This window comes from Trichechus manatus, unplaced genomic scaffold (assembly GCF_000243295.1).
Source record: "Trichechus manatus latirostris isolate Lorelei unplaced genomic scaffold, TriManLat1.0 scaffold00049, whole genome shotgun sequence".
Taxonomy (NCBI): domain Eukaryota; kingdom Metazoa; phylum Chordata; class Mammalia; order Sirenia; family Trichechidae; genus Trichechus; species Trichechus manatus.
In genome coordinates, this window is record NW_004443985.1 from 1,280,073 (window position 1) to 1,299,592 (window position 19,520).

At 41.7% G+C, this 19,520-nt stretch overlaps 1 protein-coding gene across 1 annotated transcript in view; it reads left to right on the forward strand.

Moving 5' to 3' along the window:
* Window positions 1-15,193, forward strand: part of LOC101361866 (sodium channel protein type 11 subunit alpha) — a 170,432-nt gene extending 155,239 nt beyond the window's left edge. The window contains exons 20-23 of the mRNA XM_012555812.1: window positions 789-930; window positions 5,049-5,149; window positions 8,304-8,574; window positions 14,166-15,193. Of these exons, the coding sequence (XP_012411266.1) occupies window positions 789-930; window positions 5,049-5,149; window positions 8,304-8,574; window positions 14,166-15,193 (1,542 nt within the window). The remainder of the gene's footprint in view (window positions 1-788; window positions 931-5,048; window positions 5,150-8,303; window positions 8,575-14,165) is intronic.
* The last annotated feature ends 4,327 nt before the right edge of the window (window positions 15,194-19,520 follow it).

A 19,520-nucleotide genomic window follows, 5' to 3' on the forward strand; every position in this document is an offset into this window, starting at 1 on the left:
CTCCAAAGTGCATGAAGCTGATGACAATGTGAAGAGTTTGGATGAGAGGAATCTCAGATGCTATTGACAACACTTTGAGCTGGGAGAGCTTGGTGGTAATAAATTTGTATCCATTCTGGAGCTTGATCATTCATGTATACACTCAATGTGTATTGAAAATTGAGTTAATTCCGGCTCATGGTGACCCTATGTGTTGCAGAGTAGAACTGAGCTCCACAGGGTTTCCTTGGCTGTGATATTTACGGGAGCCGATTGCCAGGTCTTTCTTTCCTGGTGCCACTGGCTGGGTTTGAACCACCAACCTTTCAGTTAGCCGCCGAGTGCAAACCCTTTGCACCACCCAGGGACCTGTGAAGGTGTGCTAGGCGCTAAGAATTTAACAGCGAAAGAGACATAACCGCAAATTAGATAGAACAACAAGAATGTCAAGGTTGGGGTAATTCACCAACAGTTGGTGGTTCAGTCACCTCTGCCTGAGCCGACCTTGAGCCCTGCCTGATGTCCTCACCTCCATCTGGCCTCCTTCAGTTGCTTTTCCACACAGAGATCCTAGAGAACTTTTCAAGGGACACGTGATTGTGCCACACTCCCTCTCTACCGCTTAAAAGAAAAAGCCCAGCCCTCTCACCCCGTGCAAGCTGAGCTAAGAGACATTGAAAGACACCTCCTTCTCGGGGCCTTTCCTGTTGGGGGTCGGGGTCGGCGGGGGTGGGAGGGTAGGCAGTTAGGATGGCTTAGATTGTTTTCCAGTAATCGTCATTGTCTCTCATTTAAAATGATCCTAACAGGAGAACCAACAGCCAAAGTTTGAGGAGAATCAGTACATGTACCTATACTTCGTATTTTTTATCATCTTTGGCTCATTCTTCAGTCTGAATCTTTTTATTGGTGTTATTATTGACAACTTCAACGAACAGCAGAAAAAGATAAGTATATGCGGGTTGTCCCGACTTGGTGATATCATCTCTGCTCTCCAGAGGGCTTGAAAGGAATGTAACTGTGGTCTAGATTTTTGTGCAAAGCTGCCTTTATCATCCGCTTGAGCACAAAGAGGGAGCCTACCATGTCCTCCTGGAGAAGGTTCTCAAAGATGAGGCTGGAAGGGACTCGAAAACGCTTGGGTTTTATTTAATCACTGTTTTTCACTCTATGTCTGTCTTACCCTCTTAATCAATAGACATTGTCACTGTCAAGATTAAGCCTGATAGTAATTGAACCTTCATAGAACAACAACCACTAGGATTAATATTTGTGAAATTGTAGTCACATTTAAAAGGTGTTTTTCTTTTCAGCTGAACTTTCCATCGACTTAAATCATTATTTTCTGGGAGGTAATTTAAGTGCATATTGCGTTGTTGTTACTTGCTATAGAGTTGATTTTGACTCATAGCAACTCCACGTGTGCAGAGTTCCCATTGCCGTTGAGTGGATTCCGACTCATACAGAGTTGGCTGTGAGTCGGAACGCGTGCAGAGTAGAACTGCTTAATAGTCCCATTTTAATAACCTTTGAAGTGTACTTTGCTATCCAGGGTAAAAATAATACATTCTCCTCTCTTTGCAAATGTGTCTCCTGACCCCCAACACCTAAGCCTCAGCAAATCTACAAAACCTACTTGGAAAGACGGTTGAGGAAGAGGCAGGGTTAGGGAGAAATTTTTCCTGTGTTATAATAAACCTGTTTATTTGTCTGATTTGAAAATCCATAGGAGCTTTGTAGTAAATTTGGAAAATAAAGGAGGATACAGAGAAAATGTCAATCACACACAGGCAGCCACCACAGAAGTCTTTCCTCAGTGCCTTTTGTTACTTTGATACTATCCCTTCCAGTCACTTTTTCACCAAATATTTTACACCATTGGGATTACACTGTATTTTTCATTTTGTAGCTTTCCTCTGTCAGTTATGAGTCCACGTCATGAAATCATCTCTGATACAAGAATTTTCAGGGCTGAACTATATCCCAGTTTATGGATAAACCACAATTTATCCTGATCATTCCCCTCTTTTTGGATATTCAGGTCGTTTCTAAATTTCTTGCTCTTCTAAAACAATCACGACCATTCTCGAAACTCTGTGCATCTCTGATTAGTTCCTCAGGATAAATTGCTAGAATTAGAATATTTAAGGCATTAAACATGTGTTGTCAGATTACCTTCCAGAAATGCTGTGCTGCAGGCTGTCCTTCTGCAGGCTATGGAGCTGCCTGTTGATTCTGTTCTCATTATTGCGAGTGTTAGAACTTTCATTGTCTCTTCTGGTTTGATGGGTACAAGTGTTACCTCGTTCTTTTCTTTTTCATTTATTTGATCATTAGTGAGGTTAGACATTTTTCACAGGAGATAGCCATCAGTATTTCTCCCTTAAGAATTATCTTTTTATATCCTTTGTGTATTTTTTTAACATATTTTTATTTTTTTTATTGTGGTAACAAAACGTTTGCCATTTCAACATCTTTTACATGTACAGTTCAGTGACATTAATCATGTTCATCATGTCATGCAACCATCACTATCTGTCGCCAGCCTTGTCCATCACCCTTAGCAGAAGCTTACTGCCGTTTTTAAAATTGGGAATATCATCATTTGCATATGTCTTTTTATATAGTAAGTCCAGTTGGTGACTTGCTTCTTAGAGTTTTGTAATGATGTTTTTGACTTGTAGACATTTAGGATTTTTATGACATCAAACTGCCAATCTCGCCCCTTTTGGCTTCTTTTCTTGCATTTATATCCCAAATGCATTTCTCAATCCCAGTATCAGGGAACTAAATAGTCACCTCTGGTTTTCTCGTTCTGTGGCTTTCTTTCTTTCTTTTATTTTTTATTTTTTCCTGTTGGACTCTTGTCATCCATCTGCAATGCACCCCGATACCGACTAGGCTTCTTAGTATCTGCTGGGAGCGTCATTCACTGTCCTCCTGCGACTGTCTCACTGCTGCTACTCAGGAGTTTGTACTCAGCGGTGACTCCGTGACGTGCAGCCTGATTGCAATCAATACCTGATCAGCTTTGATGTTAGCCCTGGTGATTTTAGATTTAGCCTTACATTTGAAATCACTGTTTTGATCAGTCCACAGCACATTTTTGTTTTGTTTTGTTTTACTTTTCGTTATGGAAATTTCAAACATGCACAAGAGTGTAGCAGCAGAACCTAAAATACCCATCATCCAGAGTGATATTTATTGACTTAAGCACATCTTTGTGATCTCTATGCCCTAACCCAACACTGACATCCAATTTTTTTATAGAGCAAATCACAGACATCACATTTCTTCTCTAAATATTTCTTATAAAATATGTCTTTTTAAAACATAACCACAATTCCATTATCACACCTAAAAAAATTTAACACTAATTCTTTAATATCACTAAATAATACCCAGTGTTCAGATTTCCCAGAGTTTTTATTTTTAAAAATATTTATTTATATTAAAGGGTTTTTTTTTTTGTTTTTTTCATCTCAGGATTCAAATAACGTCCTCCCCTTTCACAGCTTCCTTGTTCTCAAGAATGACAAGGTGTCCCGGGATCAGGTGGTCTTTCCTGTCCCACACCAGGACTCAGCTGTTCTCTAAGGAGCGCTGGCTTCTTTAGTGGGAAACGGAGTTCCCAGACCACAGTCTTGATCATCATTTCTGGGCTTTTCAGTGGACAGAGCTGCATCAAATTCAGGACTACAGGGAGATCTATGTATGGAAATGTGCATACTCATAATTCAAATTCAGGACTATAAGGTTTTCACTTCATCTCCCCCTCTACCCCATCTGTGTCTCTTCTTTTCCACACTCAGAAATCAGAGCACAGGAGGTGATAGAATTAAAACTTTCCACAGTTACTCAGTTTCTTTATCCCACAAAGTACACAAAACAGTCTCAGAACAACAGTGTTAATACCACCATGAGGAATATTATTACTGACATCACTTGTGACCCCTACACATCTCAAAACACCCCGGTTAACAACTAGGGCTGTTATTTTTGGCTCACACTGGTGGTATAAATTCAAACTCCAGACCCTTGCTAAGGAAGGCCTGGGGTCACACATTATCAGGGGAGACCTGGTTTTTGCCCATAGTCCAGGTTGAGGCAGACACATTTCCTCACTGTCTTCGGTTCCTAGTAGACAGTCTGTCTTCTTCCCACTTTCATGGAGAACGCAGCCCTTGGAGAGTTCCAGATTCCTACAGGGACCTCCGCTCCACCCTTCCCTGCACCTAAGTCCGCTGCCTTTGGTCTGACCCCCTAACGGGTTTTAAAACCCAAGAATCTAGTTTATAACCAGTCGCTGTTGAATCAGTTCCAACTCACGGCCATCCCACATGTTGCAGAGTAGAACTGCTCCATAGGGTTTTCAAAGCTGCAGTCTTACAGGAATCTAGTTTATAGAGATTAGCAAATGCCTTTAGGCCAGCCGTGGCTACAGGACTAATTTACTACTTCATTTTTATTTTATTTTTTAAATCTCTTCTGATTTTCAGATCCTGGAGATTTTCCTTACTTTGGTGGAAGCTCAACTATACATTTAAAAGGAATTCTGTTCTGTTTTACCCAGTGTTTCTAGACAGTTTGTCCCTGAATTTCCAGAAACTAAAATCCTCATGCGTTTTTTTATTCTGTCAGTATTGAAAACATTTAAAGCTCTTTTTTTTTTTTCTCCTGAGAATGGCTCTGAACAGGTTTTATGAAATTGTTAGTAATGCTTTATGTATTCATTATTTAGGAGAATTTTATTTGGCATTTTATGGGACTTTTATCTAAATGTTTGTAATGATTCCACATACGTTTGCAAAAAAAAAAAAAATTGTAACCTTTGTTTATAGTATAAAAAGTGAAGCGTAGCTGATGAGAGTAACCTTATTCCTCCCCCATTCTTTCACTTAAACCCTATTTCCTTTCATCCATCCCCTAGAGTTCAGCCTCTTTTACTTTCTGTTAGAATTTCAAGAATTATTAAGAAAAATATAACTTTAAAACGATTCCTAAAAATTCAGAACTCATCTCCAAAAACCTATTAAAGTAATTATTTCTCATATTCTCCATGTACTTAGGTGGCCAAGACATTTTTATGACAGAAGAACAGAAGAAGTACTACCATGCAATGAAAAAATTAGGATCCAAAAAACCTCAAAAACCCATTCCAAGGCCTCTGGTGAGAACAATTGAATAATACCAATTACATATACCATAGACTGATTAAGTGGTTATGAGGAACTTGGATTTCTGCGATCTCCTTTATTCTTTAAATTCACAGACATTATCTAAAACTCAATAAAAACCCAAATGTACTGGTAATTCTCACATCCTTCTGAAAATAAGACATTCCGATTCGACAGTAAGACCCTGGGAACAACTTTAATTTGCCTTTTAGTGAGCACACAGTGAGTGCTGAGTATATATTCACTGCAATGATGTGAAAGCAGTTTGAACTTCATGTCACCAACATTTAAAACGTATTTGTAATATTTTTACCAGAATTTTGTGGTGTGAGGTTGACATCATGCAGACTCCTTTGTACTTCACAAGTATTTATGATAAACTTTCTATATCAGGAGCCAGCAAACTCTTTCTCTAGAGGACTAGATAGGAAGTATTTTAGACTTTGTGGGTCAAATGGCCTCTTGCCATCATTCTACAAAAACGACCGTAGACAATACATAAATGAATGGATGGGGCTGTGTTCCAATACAGTTTTATTTATGGACACTGAAATCTGGATCTCACATGGTCTTCACACATCACACAATAAGAGTCCTCTTTTGAATATTTTTCAACCATTAAAAAATGTGAAGATCATTCTTAGCTCGTGGGCTGTACAAACAACGGGAAGTGAGCCAGATTTGGCCTGCACACCTCAGTCAGCTGAGCCCTGTGTTCCATGCATCCTGCTTGTCCAGGTACTGAGGGCAGGGTCAGCATGTCATCCAGTGTTGCTCTGTGTTTGCAGCCTATTTGAGGAGCATTAGATCATGGAGCAGCGCAACAAGCCCAGTTGGTGCCCCTGACAACTGAGTTTGGAAGGCTTACAAGGCAGGGCGGGTCAGTGGAGGCTGAAAAGTTGGGAAGGCAGCATGGAATTGGGGTTTGAGTTCTGATGCGTGTAGCGGGATTGAGATTTTCATTCCAGACATGAGACCCAACAAGATCCACCAAACAAGATCCAAGATATGTTTAATTTACTGCCGGATTCCCAACACTTAGAATAGAACCTGGCGTAGACTGTGTTCTCAGCAATTATTTGTTGACCGAAAGAATGTGTTTTAGGGCACAAACCGTAGTCCATCCTGATAGGAGAAACGTTTGTATTGCACTAAAGATGTCTGTAAATATCAGTGCAAAGTGTTCAGAATTTATCCTGTATACAGCAGGGGATTTTTGACCAGGGGTTAATGATAAAATTATATTTGAGGAAGTTCCTTCATGATTCCTCCCGAAGCATCCCCACAGGGCGGCTTCATTACTTGATTTAAAAATCATACTGAGGTGCAGAAGTCACTATACATGCTGAAGTGGCATAAACTGATACAGAATGCTTTTGGATCATCTGCCACTTTGGGTAATTTATAGTCTTTAACCTTCTCCATTTGTCTAAATATTAGAGTTGAACTAAAGGTGAGGACCTTTATTCTTGCCCCTCATTCTGTTTCCCTGGAGAATACCCTTAAAAGTGTCTTTTCTCCTAGGTCCTTTCTGGCTTCTCAGATGTATTCCTATATAGGAAATGCACTTGACTTTCAAGTGTCTTCTCCAAGCTCCTTGATAAAAGCCTTAGGGCTCCCAGCTCATGGTTTGAAAAACACCAAGTTAAACGTAGTGTCCCTCCAATGCTGTCCTTAAACCTCTTTCTTCTCACCACCCTTGCTCTACCTGAGTGGTATCATTCACTCTCATGGTTTCAGTTCACATCAGTATTGATGCCACTGTCCTCCACACCTGTAATCCAGCTTCTGCACCTGAGCTCCAGGCCCACACCTCCACCTGCCCCATGGTCCTTGGATGTCCCACAGAGGCTCAACATACTCAAGACAGATCTCATCACCTGCCTCCAAAATTGTTCATCCTTTGGGTTCTCTGGCCAGTTGAATGGTTCCACCAAACAGAAATGAGAGCCTTGACTTTCATTACATTCAAATAGTCTCTGATTTCTCTTGTTCCTACCTCCGTATTAGCTCTTAAACCTATAAGATTTAAATCTGTAAGTGTTCTCCACTGTTACCCCCCAAGCCACCATCATATTTTTCCTGGACTACCTACCACACAGATCCCTGGGTAATCCCTAGATCGCCACAACTGATCTTCAGATGTCTTCTAAATAGAATTGTGTATGCACACTTTGATTAGATAATATAAAATACTTTAAAATGTACATATATTCTAAAACAACCAGTCTGTAGTTAAGAACTGTCACACAATTGCAGTGTCTGAGTTTGTGTTTAAGAAGCTTTCCACCTGGTAAAGGATGAAGTAGTGCTTCACAGCAGTTAGACTCAAGAAACCAATGGAATAACTGCTTCACTTCACCGCCCATGGTAGGTTAGGCATGCAGACGTGAGTCGGAACCTGTGGCAAAGCAATCAGCACATGCTCACTTCGTGAGCAGTATGGCCATCTGTGTACAAACCAATATGTAAGTTTGCCAACAGTAATAATAAGAAATAATGAGTTTTTATGTTTCCATTTTTAGCAATCACTGGATCATAGTTCCATGTATCTAGCCTTATCCTCAAGTAAACAAGAACTAGAAAATTGGCATTCAAGAATTGCCTAAATACAGAGTTTTGGTTAAGTATAAGTTCTGATTATTCTAAACTGGCAAATGAAGCCTTGGAGACATTAATTCAATTTTGTCCAACATACTTGTATGAGCAGGTATTCTTTTCCTTAGTATTATTGAGGCCACATTACAGAAACAGACGAAATATGGAAAGCAACGGTCATCTTTTTCTTCTTAAATCCAACGTGAGCTACTTCATTTCAGCAAAACAACATCTTCTGTCACATCAAAATTAACTTGTTAATAAGAATTTTAATTTTTTAAATGGAATTAAAGCTATTAGCCTAAGCAGCTTATAACCAGTTACCTAATTAGGTAATTAGTTACCTAATTAAATTTAAAGGAAAATATGTAAGACAATACTGGGAATCTACAAGAATTTCTTGTCCTTTAAAAAGTATCTCTACCTTTTCCAAGAAACTGCTTTAATTTTGAGAGAACACATCCTGTTGTATTCATGTGCCATTTTTGTGTATGTGATTTCATTCTTAAAACTCAAAATAATCTATGATTTCTCTTTTCTCCCCCTCAGAACAAATGCCAAGGTCTCGTGTTCGACCTAGTCACCAGCCAGGTCTTTGACATCCTCATCATAAGTCTCATTGTCCTAAACATGATTAGCATGATGGCTGAATCAGTCGACCAATCTGAAGACATGACAAACATCCTTGAGAATCTCAACCTGACCTTTGTGGTTATCTTTACAATAGAGTGTCTCATCAAAATCTTTGCTTTGAGGCAGTACTACTTCACCAATGGCTGGAATTTATTTGATTGTGTGGTCGTGGTTCTTTCTATTGTTAGTAAGTAGAATCAGCAGCCAGAGGGGCTTTAGACTGAGAGCCAGAAGTAAACTTGTAAATTGCCACGAATCATCCAAATTATTCACAAGGCCACAAATTTGCACTTACCTACATTTCTGAAATAATAGACAGGCATACGAATGCCATTCTCTAGTGGGTCGTTGCCAGGAGATGTAATTTCTGCTCCCTAGACTGTCTACACAATTGACTTCAAGAGTTTCGAGTTGATTCTGACTCATAGTGACCCTACAGGACAGAGGAGAACTGCCCCATAGAGTTTCCAAGGAGCGGCTGGTGGATTCGAACTGCTGACCTTTTGGTTAGCAGCTGAGCTTTTAACCACTGCACCAGAAAAAAATTAAGATGACTCATAAGTTTTTGTGGGGGCTACCCAATTTACCCAGGTAATTAAGTCAGTTTCACCTGTCTGGTGCAACTGTAAGCCCTGATGAGCATTTTATAAAGTTTTAAGGATTTGACCTTTAGAGCCCCGTGTTTTTCCTTTGTTCAAAATCCATGTAGGTGGTAGACCACGATTGTTGTCCCCTGAGACAGGGCTGTGCCTCCCATACCTCCTGTCCAGGCCCCATGGCCGATTCTGGATTGGGCTTCCTAGGGTGTGTCATAAGGGCAAGCAGGCCTTTTCTTTGCTCCATATCCCATGTTAACTTACCACAGTGTGAACTATGCTTGTCTCTGCTGCTTTGACACATTCATCAACCAACCGTACTCTATAATCTGTCTATTTTCTTAACCATAGGCAGGAGTAACTATAAGGTTTATGGAAAGAGAATAGGGTAAAAAGAGAGTAATTGCAGGATATCTTTTGATACTATCACTTGTCTGTCAGTTTGTTGTAGTGTGGTGGCTTGCGTGTTGCTGTGATGCTGGAAGCTATGCAACCAGTATTTCAGATACCAGCAGGGTCACCCATGGTGAACAAGTTTCAGCAGAGCTTCCAGACTAAGACAGACTAGAAAGAAGGACCTGGCAGTCTACTTCTGAAAAAAACTGGCCAGTGAACACCTTATGAATAGCAGTGGAACATTGTCTGATATAGTGCAAGAAGATGAGCCCCTCAGGTTGGAAGGCTCTCAAAATATGACTGGGGAAGAACTGCCTCCTCAATATAGAGTCAACCTTAATGACGTGGATGGAGTAAAGCTTTTGAGACCTTCATTTGCTGATGTGGCATGAATCAAAATGAGAAGAAACAGCTGTAAACATCCATTAAAAATCAGAACATGGAATGTACGAAGTATGAATCTAGGAAAATTAGAAGTCTTCAGATATGAAATGGAACACAAAGATCAATATCCTAGGCATTAGTGAGCTGAAATGGACTGGTATTGGCCATTTTGAATCAAATAATCATATGGTCTGCTATGTTGTGAATGACAAATTGAAGAATGGCATCGCGTTCATCATCAAAAAGAATACTTCAAGATCTATCCTGAAGTACAACGCTGTCAGGGATAGGATAATACCCATACGCCTACAAGGAAGACCAGTTAATACGACTAGTATTCAAATTTACCACCAACCACTAATGCCAAAGATGAAGAAATTGAACATGTTTACCAATTTCTTCAGTCTGAAATTGGTCAAACATGAAATCAGGATGCATTGATAATTACTGGTGATTGGAGTGCGAAAGTTGGAAACGAAGAAGGATCGGTAGTTGGAAAATATGGCCTTGGTGATAGAAACTATGCTGGAGATAGCAGGATACAATTTTGCAAAATCAATGACTTCTTCATTGCAAATACCTTTTTTCAACAACATAAATGACGACTATACACGTGGACCTCACCAGATGGAATACATAGGAATCAAAGTTACTATATCTGTGGAAAGACACAATGGAGAAATTCAATATCATCAGAACAAGGCCAGGGGCCAACTTTGGAATAGACCATCAGTTGCTCATAGGCAAGTTCAAGTTGAAGCCGAGGAAAATGAGAAAAAGTCCACGAGAGCAAAAATGTGATCTTGAGTATATCCCACCTGAGTTTAGAGACCATCTCATGAATAGATTTGAAGCATTGAACACTAATGACTGAAGGCCAGACGAGTTGTGGGATGACATCAAGGACATCATACATGAAAAAAGCAAGAGGTCACTAAAAAGACAGAAAAGAAAGAAAAGACCAAAATGGATGTCAGAAGAGACTCAGAAACTTGCTCTAGAACATAGAGCAGCTAAAGCAAATGGAAGACATGGTGAAGTAAAAGAGCTGAACAGAGGATTTCAAAGGGCGGGTTGAAAAGACAAAGTAAAGTATTATAATGTGCACAGACCTGGAGTTCGAAAACCAAAAGGGAGGAGTATGCTTGGCATTTTTCAAGCTGAAAGAACTGAAGAAAAAATTCAAACCTCAAATTAAAATATTGAAGGATTCTGTGGGCAAAATATTAAATGACACAGGAAACATCAAAAGAAGATGGAAGGAATACACAGAATCACTGTACCAAAAAGAATTGGTTGATGTTCAGCCATTTCAGGAGGCAGCATATGATCAAGAACCAATGGTATTGAGGGAAGAGGTCCAAGCTGCACTGAAGGCATTGGAGAAAAACAAGGCTCCAGGAATGGACAAAATATCTACTGAGATGTTTCAACAAACAAATGCAGCCTGGAGGTGCTCACTTGTCTATGCCAAGAAATTTGGAAGACAGCTACCTGGCCAACCGACTGAAAGAGGTCCATAATTGTACCCATTCCAAAGAAAGATGATCCAACAGAATGTGAAGATTATCGAACAATATCATTAATATCACATGCAAGTAAAGTTTTGCTGAAGATAATTCAAAAGTGATGACAACAGTACATTGACAGGGAGCTGCAAGAAATTCAAGCCGAATTCAGAAGAGGACATGGAACAGGAATATCATTGCTGATGTCAGATGGATCTTGGCTGAAAGCAGAGAATACCAGAAAGATATTTTTAATAAAACCTGTTGTTGCTAAGTCGATTCCAACTAATAGCCACCCTATAGGACAGAGTAGAACTGCCGCATAGGATTTCCAAGGCATGGCTAGTGGATTCGAACTGCCAACCTTTTGGTTAGCAGTCATAGCTCTTAACCAGTGTGCCATCAGGACTCCTAGAAAACTATGCAAAGGCATTTGACCGTGTGGATCATAGCAAATTATGGATAACATTGCAAAGAATGGGAATTCCAGAACACGTAATTGTGCTTATGAGGAACTTGTACATAGACCAAGAGGTAGTCATTCAAGCAGAACAAGGGAATACTGCGTGGTTCAAAGGCAAGAAAAGTGTGCATCAGGGTTGTATCCTTTTATTCAGTCTGTATGCTGAGCAAATAATCCGAGAAGCTGGACTATATGAAGAAGAACTTGGCATCAGATTAGAAGAAGACTCATTAACAATCTGCAATATGCAGATGACACAACCTTGCTGAAAGTGAAGAGGACTTGAAGCACTTACTGATGAAGATCAAAGACCACAGCCTTCAGTACGTATTACACCTCAACATGAAGAAAACAAAAATCCTCACAACTGGACCAATAAGCAACATCATGATAAACGGAGAAAAGTTTGAAATTGTCAAGGATTTCATTTTGCTTGGATCCTCAATCAATACCCATGGAAGCAGCAGTCAAGAAATCAAACAATGTATTGCATTGGGCAAATCTGCTGCAAAAGACCTCTTTAAAGTGTTAAAAAGCAAAGATGTCACTTTAAGGACCAAGGTGCACCTGACCCAAGCCATGATGTTTTCAGTTGCCTTATGTGCGTGTGAAAGCTGGACAACGAATAAGGAAGACGGAAGAAGACTTGATGCCTTTGAATTATGGTGTTGGCGAAGAATGCTGAATATACCATGGACTGCCAGAAGAATGAATAAATCTGTCTTGGAAGTACAGCCAGAATGCTCCTTAGAAGCGAGGATAGCCAGACTTTGTCTCGCCTACTTTGGACATGTTGTCAGGAGGGACCAGTCCCTGGAGAAGGACATCATGCTTGGCAAAGTAGCGGGTCAGCAAAAAAGAGGAAGACCCTCAACGAGATGGATTGATGCAGTGACTGCAACAATGGGCTCAAGCATAACAACAGTTGTGAGGATGGTGCAGGACTGGGCAGTGTTTCCTTCTGTTGTACAAAGGGTCGTTATGAGTTGGAACCAACTCATAGTACACAGAGTACAAATCACGTAGTACACAGCAAAAGTGAGTTCAGAGAAAGGACAGATTACTGTGGGCTGCATTAGTCAAAGAAATATTTTTGGAGGAGGTGGGACTTAAAGGACGGACCTCCAACAGCTATTGCCAAATTGTCACTTAATATATTCCACATCTTGCCCAATTGGCTGCCCAATTTACATATGAATTAAACTTCTTTGGTACAAGTGAACAGTGAGTGAGGTATATTATCATCTAGTTCTCTTTAGTCGTTAGGTGATGGCAGATGCATTTTGGCTGCCTGTGCTAGAATGATCCCTAACGACCTTAGAGGTGCCCAGGGCAAGAACAAGCCATCTATACAAGGCAGGCATGTTCCAGCCATTCTGTAATATTTGGGCCAAAATGTGTGTTGTTTTAAATCCTTGTATCACTTGCCTGCAGGGCAGGCAATGAGAGATCAAGGTGACATTTTAAGCCAAATACTCAGTTGTTTGAAAAAAAATCTTTGCTTGAGTTGCCATGTTGGGGTCAACAACAACAGAGAAAGTATCTTCCAGTTTGGTTCTTAAGCTTCTTGAATTTGGACCTTGGGGATCCCTGCATTGAATATATTTACATATATGAGCGATCCATAGTCCAAAGATGAGTGTCCCAACACCACCATGTCCCCTCAGCCCTACCCACATTGGGGCTCTTTTGGCAAATAAGCTGTCCTTGCTTGTGGTAGGGCTGTATTCAGATTCTTCCTTACATATAAGAACCTGTTCATTTTTAAAGATCTTTGGAGGTAGGGGTTCCCACAATTTCCACTCACACCCCCGGCTCCAGCTAAACTTGAGTATCAGAAATTTGTCCTTTCTTTCTAATCTTGAAGACATAAAGTGTGGTTTATCTGTTTTTCATTCTACATACCGTATTCAATAAACATAGATACCTATTATATTTGTTACCCCATAAGTGGCTTTGAATACCCAGCAAAGATAATGGATATCAAGTGCATGAAATAGCTCACAAAATAGCCTTTCATAAACCACTTAAGCTTCCCTTCTGGCCTCTTTTCCTTCGTTGTCTTTCTTCAATATTTTAGACATTCTTTGAGTCCCTCTCACCTCTTACATGACCTTCCACATTCTGAGAACAGGAATTTTCTGTGAAAAGCACAAGCACAGATCCAACAACATGATGCATGTGGAAGTGTACCTTTTTAATTTAACCATAATCACTTTCACAGTCCGAAACTTTGTGGCCCTCGGAAATTATTTTCCAAGTTAAGATAGATAGTTTCCCTGATATTAGTAAAGAAAAGTCTTAATTTTGTGTATGAGTGACAAAGCATTGAGAAAAAGTTGGCCTCATCAGGATTCTGAGGCAGGAGAGGCAACCTGGGTCTGAATGGAGTGTAACTACTGGGAACTCATTGACCATTCTTTCTCCTAAGGTACAATGATTTCTGCCTTGGAAAACCATCAGCGCATTCCTTTTCCTCCCACGCTCTTCAGGATTGTCCGCTTGGCTAGGATAGGCCGAATCCTGAGACTCGTTCGAGCAGCACGAGGAATTAGAACTCTTCTTTTTGCTCTGATGATGTCCCTTCCTTCTCTGTTCAACATTGGTCTTCTGCTCTTTCTGGTTATGTTTATTTATGCTATTTTTGGTATGAACTGCTTTTCCAAAGTGAAGCAAGAGTCTGGAATTGATGATATATTCAACTTCCAAACCTTTGTTGGCAGCATGCTCTGTCTCTTCCAGATAACCACATCAGCAGGCTGGAACACCCTCCTCAGCCCCATGCTGAAAACCAATGACCCCTGTGACCCCTCCTTGGAGAACTGTTACCTCCCTGCCATAGCCATAACCTACTTTGTCAGTTACATCATCATCTCTTTTCTCATTGTTGTCAACATGTACATTGCTGTGATTTTAGAGAACTTCAATACAGCCACTGAAGAAAGTGAGGACCCTTTGAGTGAAGATGACTTTGAAATATTCTATGAAGTCTGGGAAAAGTTTGATCCAGAAGCAACACAGTTTATCAGATATTCTGCCCTTTCTGACTTTGCTGATGCCCTGCCTGAGCCCTTACGTGTGGCAAAGCCAAATAAATTTCAATTTCTAGTGATGGACTTGCCAATGGTGAGTGGGGATCGTCTCCACTGTATGGATATTCTCTTCGCTTTCACCACTAGGGTGCTTGGGGACTCTGAAGGCCTGGACAGCATGAAAACAATGATGGAGGAGAAGTTCATGGAAGCCAACCCTTTCAAGAAGTTGTATGAACCCATAGTCACCACCACCAAGAGGAAGGAAGAGGAAAGATGTGCTGCTGTTATTCAAAAGGCATTTCGAAGGTACCTGACGATGACCAAGTGTGCCTTGGGAGACAGGCCTCATTCACCACTCCAGACGCTCTGTAATGGAGACTTGTCCAGCTCTGGGGTGACTGAGGGCAAGGTCCACTATGACTGAGCCCCTTGCCTCCACCCCTACCTCACAGCCTCACAGCCTTGCCTCCCATCCCCAGCTCCAGGGGTCCGCAGCTCAGTGTATGAACAAGCAGTGGACTCACTGAACTAACCATTCCATTTTTCCTGGCTAAAGTCAAGAAGTGATATTTCAATGTTCATTTCACATGAATCTTACAGAGATATGAGATAAAGCTGTCTGACTAGCAGCCACGGGTACTACTTTAATAAGAAAGAAGACACTATACAGGGCCGTAAAGAACACATTTCTGTTAGGATTGAAACACACTTCAAATTATGTCAAAATAAAAGAACAAAAAGAGGACAAAACAGCACATTGAAAGTTTTAAATTGTGTTTTTCTGTATGTTTCTAGGTCCATTACCCAATACTTTTGCATAATGTTTTCACCTGTGCAAGTATGTGACCTATCACACATGGGTCTTCTGCATGTTAAATGAAAATTCAAAAACTTGCTAATAAATGAGCTTACTGCAGATAGTTTTGGCAATGTTAAGTATTTTGGGTTCATTTCATACCTAAAGGCATGATCTCGACGTGTCAGTTACTACCCTGTCTTTCACCAGCTACAATCTCTGTTATAAATGTTTGAAAAAATAAATTAATTAAAATTTGCAGTTCTCTCAGATAGTACACTAATGATTCTCTAGTTTTTCAGTGGCTTTGTAAGCAGTGGTTTACATGAAGTGCTTTGCTTGGAATTGAAGTTTAACAATTGGCTCTCCAGGGGGGAAACAAAAGACCTGGTTTGTAGTATTTACTGACTTCCATGGTATAAATGGGTGTCTGGTGGCACAGTGGTTAAGAGAGAGGGTTTCTAACCAAAAGGTCGGCAGTTTGAATCCACCAGCAGCTCCTTGGAAACCCTATGGGGCAGTTCTACCCTGTCCTGAAGGGTCGCTATGACTTGGAATCGACTCGACAGCAATGGGTTTGGTTTTTTTGGTTATGGTATAAATATCTGATCGTGGCTGATCTCCAGCTGCCGACATGATGTCACTGAACATGGACTTGGGAAAAGACGTTGACAATGAGTTCTCACAAGCTGGCCGGAGCCAATAAAAATGTCTCACTTGACTTTGTTTAAAATATCTGCGTGGACACCTTGGATGATGACACCTGGGCCATCGGGTGGGGAAGGCATAAGACACACCCAGGAAGCAAGTGATCCTGGCCATATGATGAGCCTTAGACTCAGTTCTGGCTGAAGAGCATGAAAAAAAATGCACGCCTATGAAAACAGCCCAGAGACTGATCCCTCCTGATAACATGCCCAAAGTGCATGAAACGAAGTCTCACCATCCATGCTTCTAAGGAGCATTCTGGCTGCACTTCTTCCATGGTAGATTTGTTTGTTCTTCTGGCAGTCCATGGTATATTCAATATTCCTTACCAACACCATAATTCAAAGGCATTGATTCTTCTATGGTGTTCCTTATTCACCATCCAGCTTTCACATGCATATGAGGCAATGGAAAACACCATGGCTTGGGTCAGGCGCACCGTAGTCCTCAAAGTGACATCTTTGCTTTTTAACACTTTAAAGGGGTCTTTTGCAGTAGATTTGCCCAATGCAGTGCGTAGTTCCATTTCCTGACTGCTGCTCCCATGGGCGTTGATTGTGGATCCAAGTAAAATGAAATCCTTTACAATGTCAATATTTTCTCTGCTTATCATGATGTTGCTTATTGGTCCAGTAGTGAGGATTTTTGTTTTCTTCATGTTGAGGTGTAATCCATACTGAAGGCTGTGGTCTTTGATCTTCATCAGTCAGTGCTTCAAGTCCTCTTCACTTTCAGCAAGCAAGGTTGTGTCATCTGCATATCACAGGTTGTTAATGAGTCTTCCTCCAATCCTGATGCCCCATTCTTCTTCATATAGTCCAGCTTCTCGGGTTATTTGCTCAGCATACAGATTGAATAGGTATGGTGAAAGGATACAACCCTGATGCACATCTTTCCTGACTTTAAACCAGGCAGTATCCCCTTGTTCTGTTGGAATGACTTCTGTGCCATGGAATCAATTCCCACTCAGTGACCCTATATGACAGAATAGAACTGCCCCGTAGGATTTCCTAGGCTGTCATCTTTATTGGGAGGAGCCTGGTGGCGCAATAGTTAAGCACTCAGCTGCTAACTGAAATGTCAGTGGTTTGAACCCACCAACACCTCCGAAGGAGAAAAGACCTGGTGATCTGCTCCCATAAAGATTATAGCCTGAAGACCCTATATGGCAGTTCCAGTCTATCATATGGGATTGCTATGAGTCAGAATTGACTTGGTGGCATACCAGCACCACAACAATCTTTACGGCGGAGCCACTGGTGGGTTTGAACCACTGACCTTTTGGTTAGCAGCCAAGTGCTTTAACCATTGTGCCCCAGGGCTGCTTCTCATAGTTCTAGAGGCCAAAACTCAAAAATCAAGGTGTTGGCAGGGCCACACCCCCTCTGGAGGCTGTAGGGGAGAACCCTTCCTTGCCTTTTCCAGCCTCTGGTGGCTTCCAGCGTCCCTCGACTCGGGGCAGTTACACTTCAGTCTCTGCCTTCATCTTCATATGGCCATCTTCTCTCTGCGTCTGTTTATCTCTTCTTCTCCTCCTACGAACATGCCAGTCAGATTGGATTAGGGCCCACTCTAGTCCGCTATGACCTCATCTTAACTTGATTATATCTGCAAAGACCTTATTTCCAAATACTGGGAATTAGGACTTCAACATTTTATTCGGGGCCACAATTCATCCCACAAAACAACCTGCAGAAGTGTCTATCAGCAGCATGGAGCTGCATCCGAACCCCTGTTCTGCCCCACTGTCCAGTTGAGGGAGGGACGGCAAAGATCCCCTGTCAGACTGAAGTGATTGTTCTCAAATATGTGCAAGATCTAACCGTGACTTGATTCATTCTTGTCCAGGGCCTGAGCTTTGTGAGTTCTGTAGGCAGCCTGGTGCTCTGGAGGGTTGGCAAAATAAAAGTAATATCATTAGCTAATACTTATTTAGTGGTTGCTGTGCATCCGGCACTGGCCAAACATTTGCCATGAGGAATCTCATTTGTACCTCACACCAATCCAGTGAGGAAGGTACACCCATTTTAAACATGAGAAAACTGAGGCTCAGAGCGGTTGACTAAGTTGCACAGCATCACCCACCAGGTGGAGTCAGAGCCTCCGTGTTGTGCTGGACAAGGGGGAGTTGGTCATCTCGGGACCAGAAACTTCTGAGACAGGGGTCCCCCCTGCAGGGCTGTGAGGGTCTTGTGGAAATGACCAGTTCTAAAGCCACGGGCCAGTTCTCCTTGAGGCACTGGGGATGACTTGTGGCTCCCCTAAAAGATACCTCTGATTATGAACTTTGGCCGTTTTATGGAACCCTACCAAGTTTTCTGAAAAAGATGGCTGGCCGTCATTCCAGTGGAGATAGTTCCTGGCTAGAGACGGAGAAGGATCTGGAAGGACATGGCCTTGCCCATTGCATGTTAGATTCCAGATGAGATCTAAGCACCGCCCCACCCCCAACATACATACACAACTGCCCACCCTAGACGGTCTCATTTGGCCAGAGGTGGATTCCTGGAGCATCTCCTGAGGAGAACACAAGATCCATTTGTCTTCAGCGAGAGGCTGAACCACTCTTCCTTCGCTAGATGGCAGCAAACGCACGGCACGTCCTTTTTGGAGCGCCGCCAGCATCTTTTTGTGAGCCTGGAACTCAGAAAGCCGGAGCACTGCAGGGAGGAGAGCCGAGGCATGAAGTGGTGAATTACCCAGACCTAGATGGGAGCTAGACAGTTCACCTTCCTCCACGGTAGCCATCACTGGGAGAGGACCAGGACACTGCCAGGAGGCAGAGATGTTGGTCTGTGCTCTGCCCTCCTGGGGTCATTCTGAATACCCATAGCTAACAGCCCTTCAGGGACTTGGAGCCAGGCCCCATGTCCTCTGAGTCTTCTCTCTTCCAGAAATCAACCCCTACTCAATGCAATCAATGGACATGTTCCTGAGAATCAATGCAGTATAAAAGTCTGTTGCCGATGAGTCGATTCCCCACGTGTGCCAGAGTAGAACTGTACTCCACAGGGTTTTCAGTGGCTGATTTTTCAGAAGTATATCACCAGGTCTTTCTTCCAAGGTGCCTCTGAGTGGACTCGACCTCCAATCTGTCACTTAGCAGCCAAGTGTGTTAACCATTTGTACCACCCAGAGACTCCCCCATGCAGTATACCTTGCATAAACTGCTACAAACAAAAGACGTGGTCATTAACCTCAAGAGCATATATGCCCACTGGGAGGAGATCAGACGTGTTCACATCAT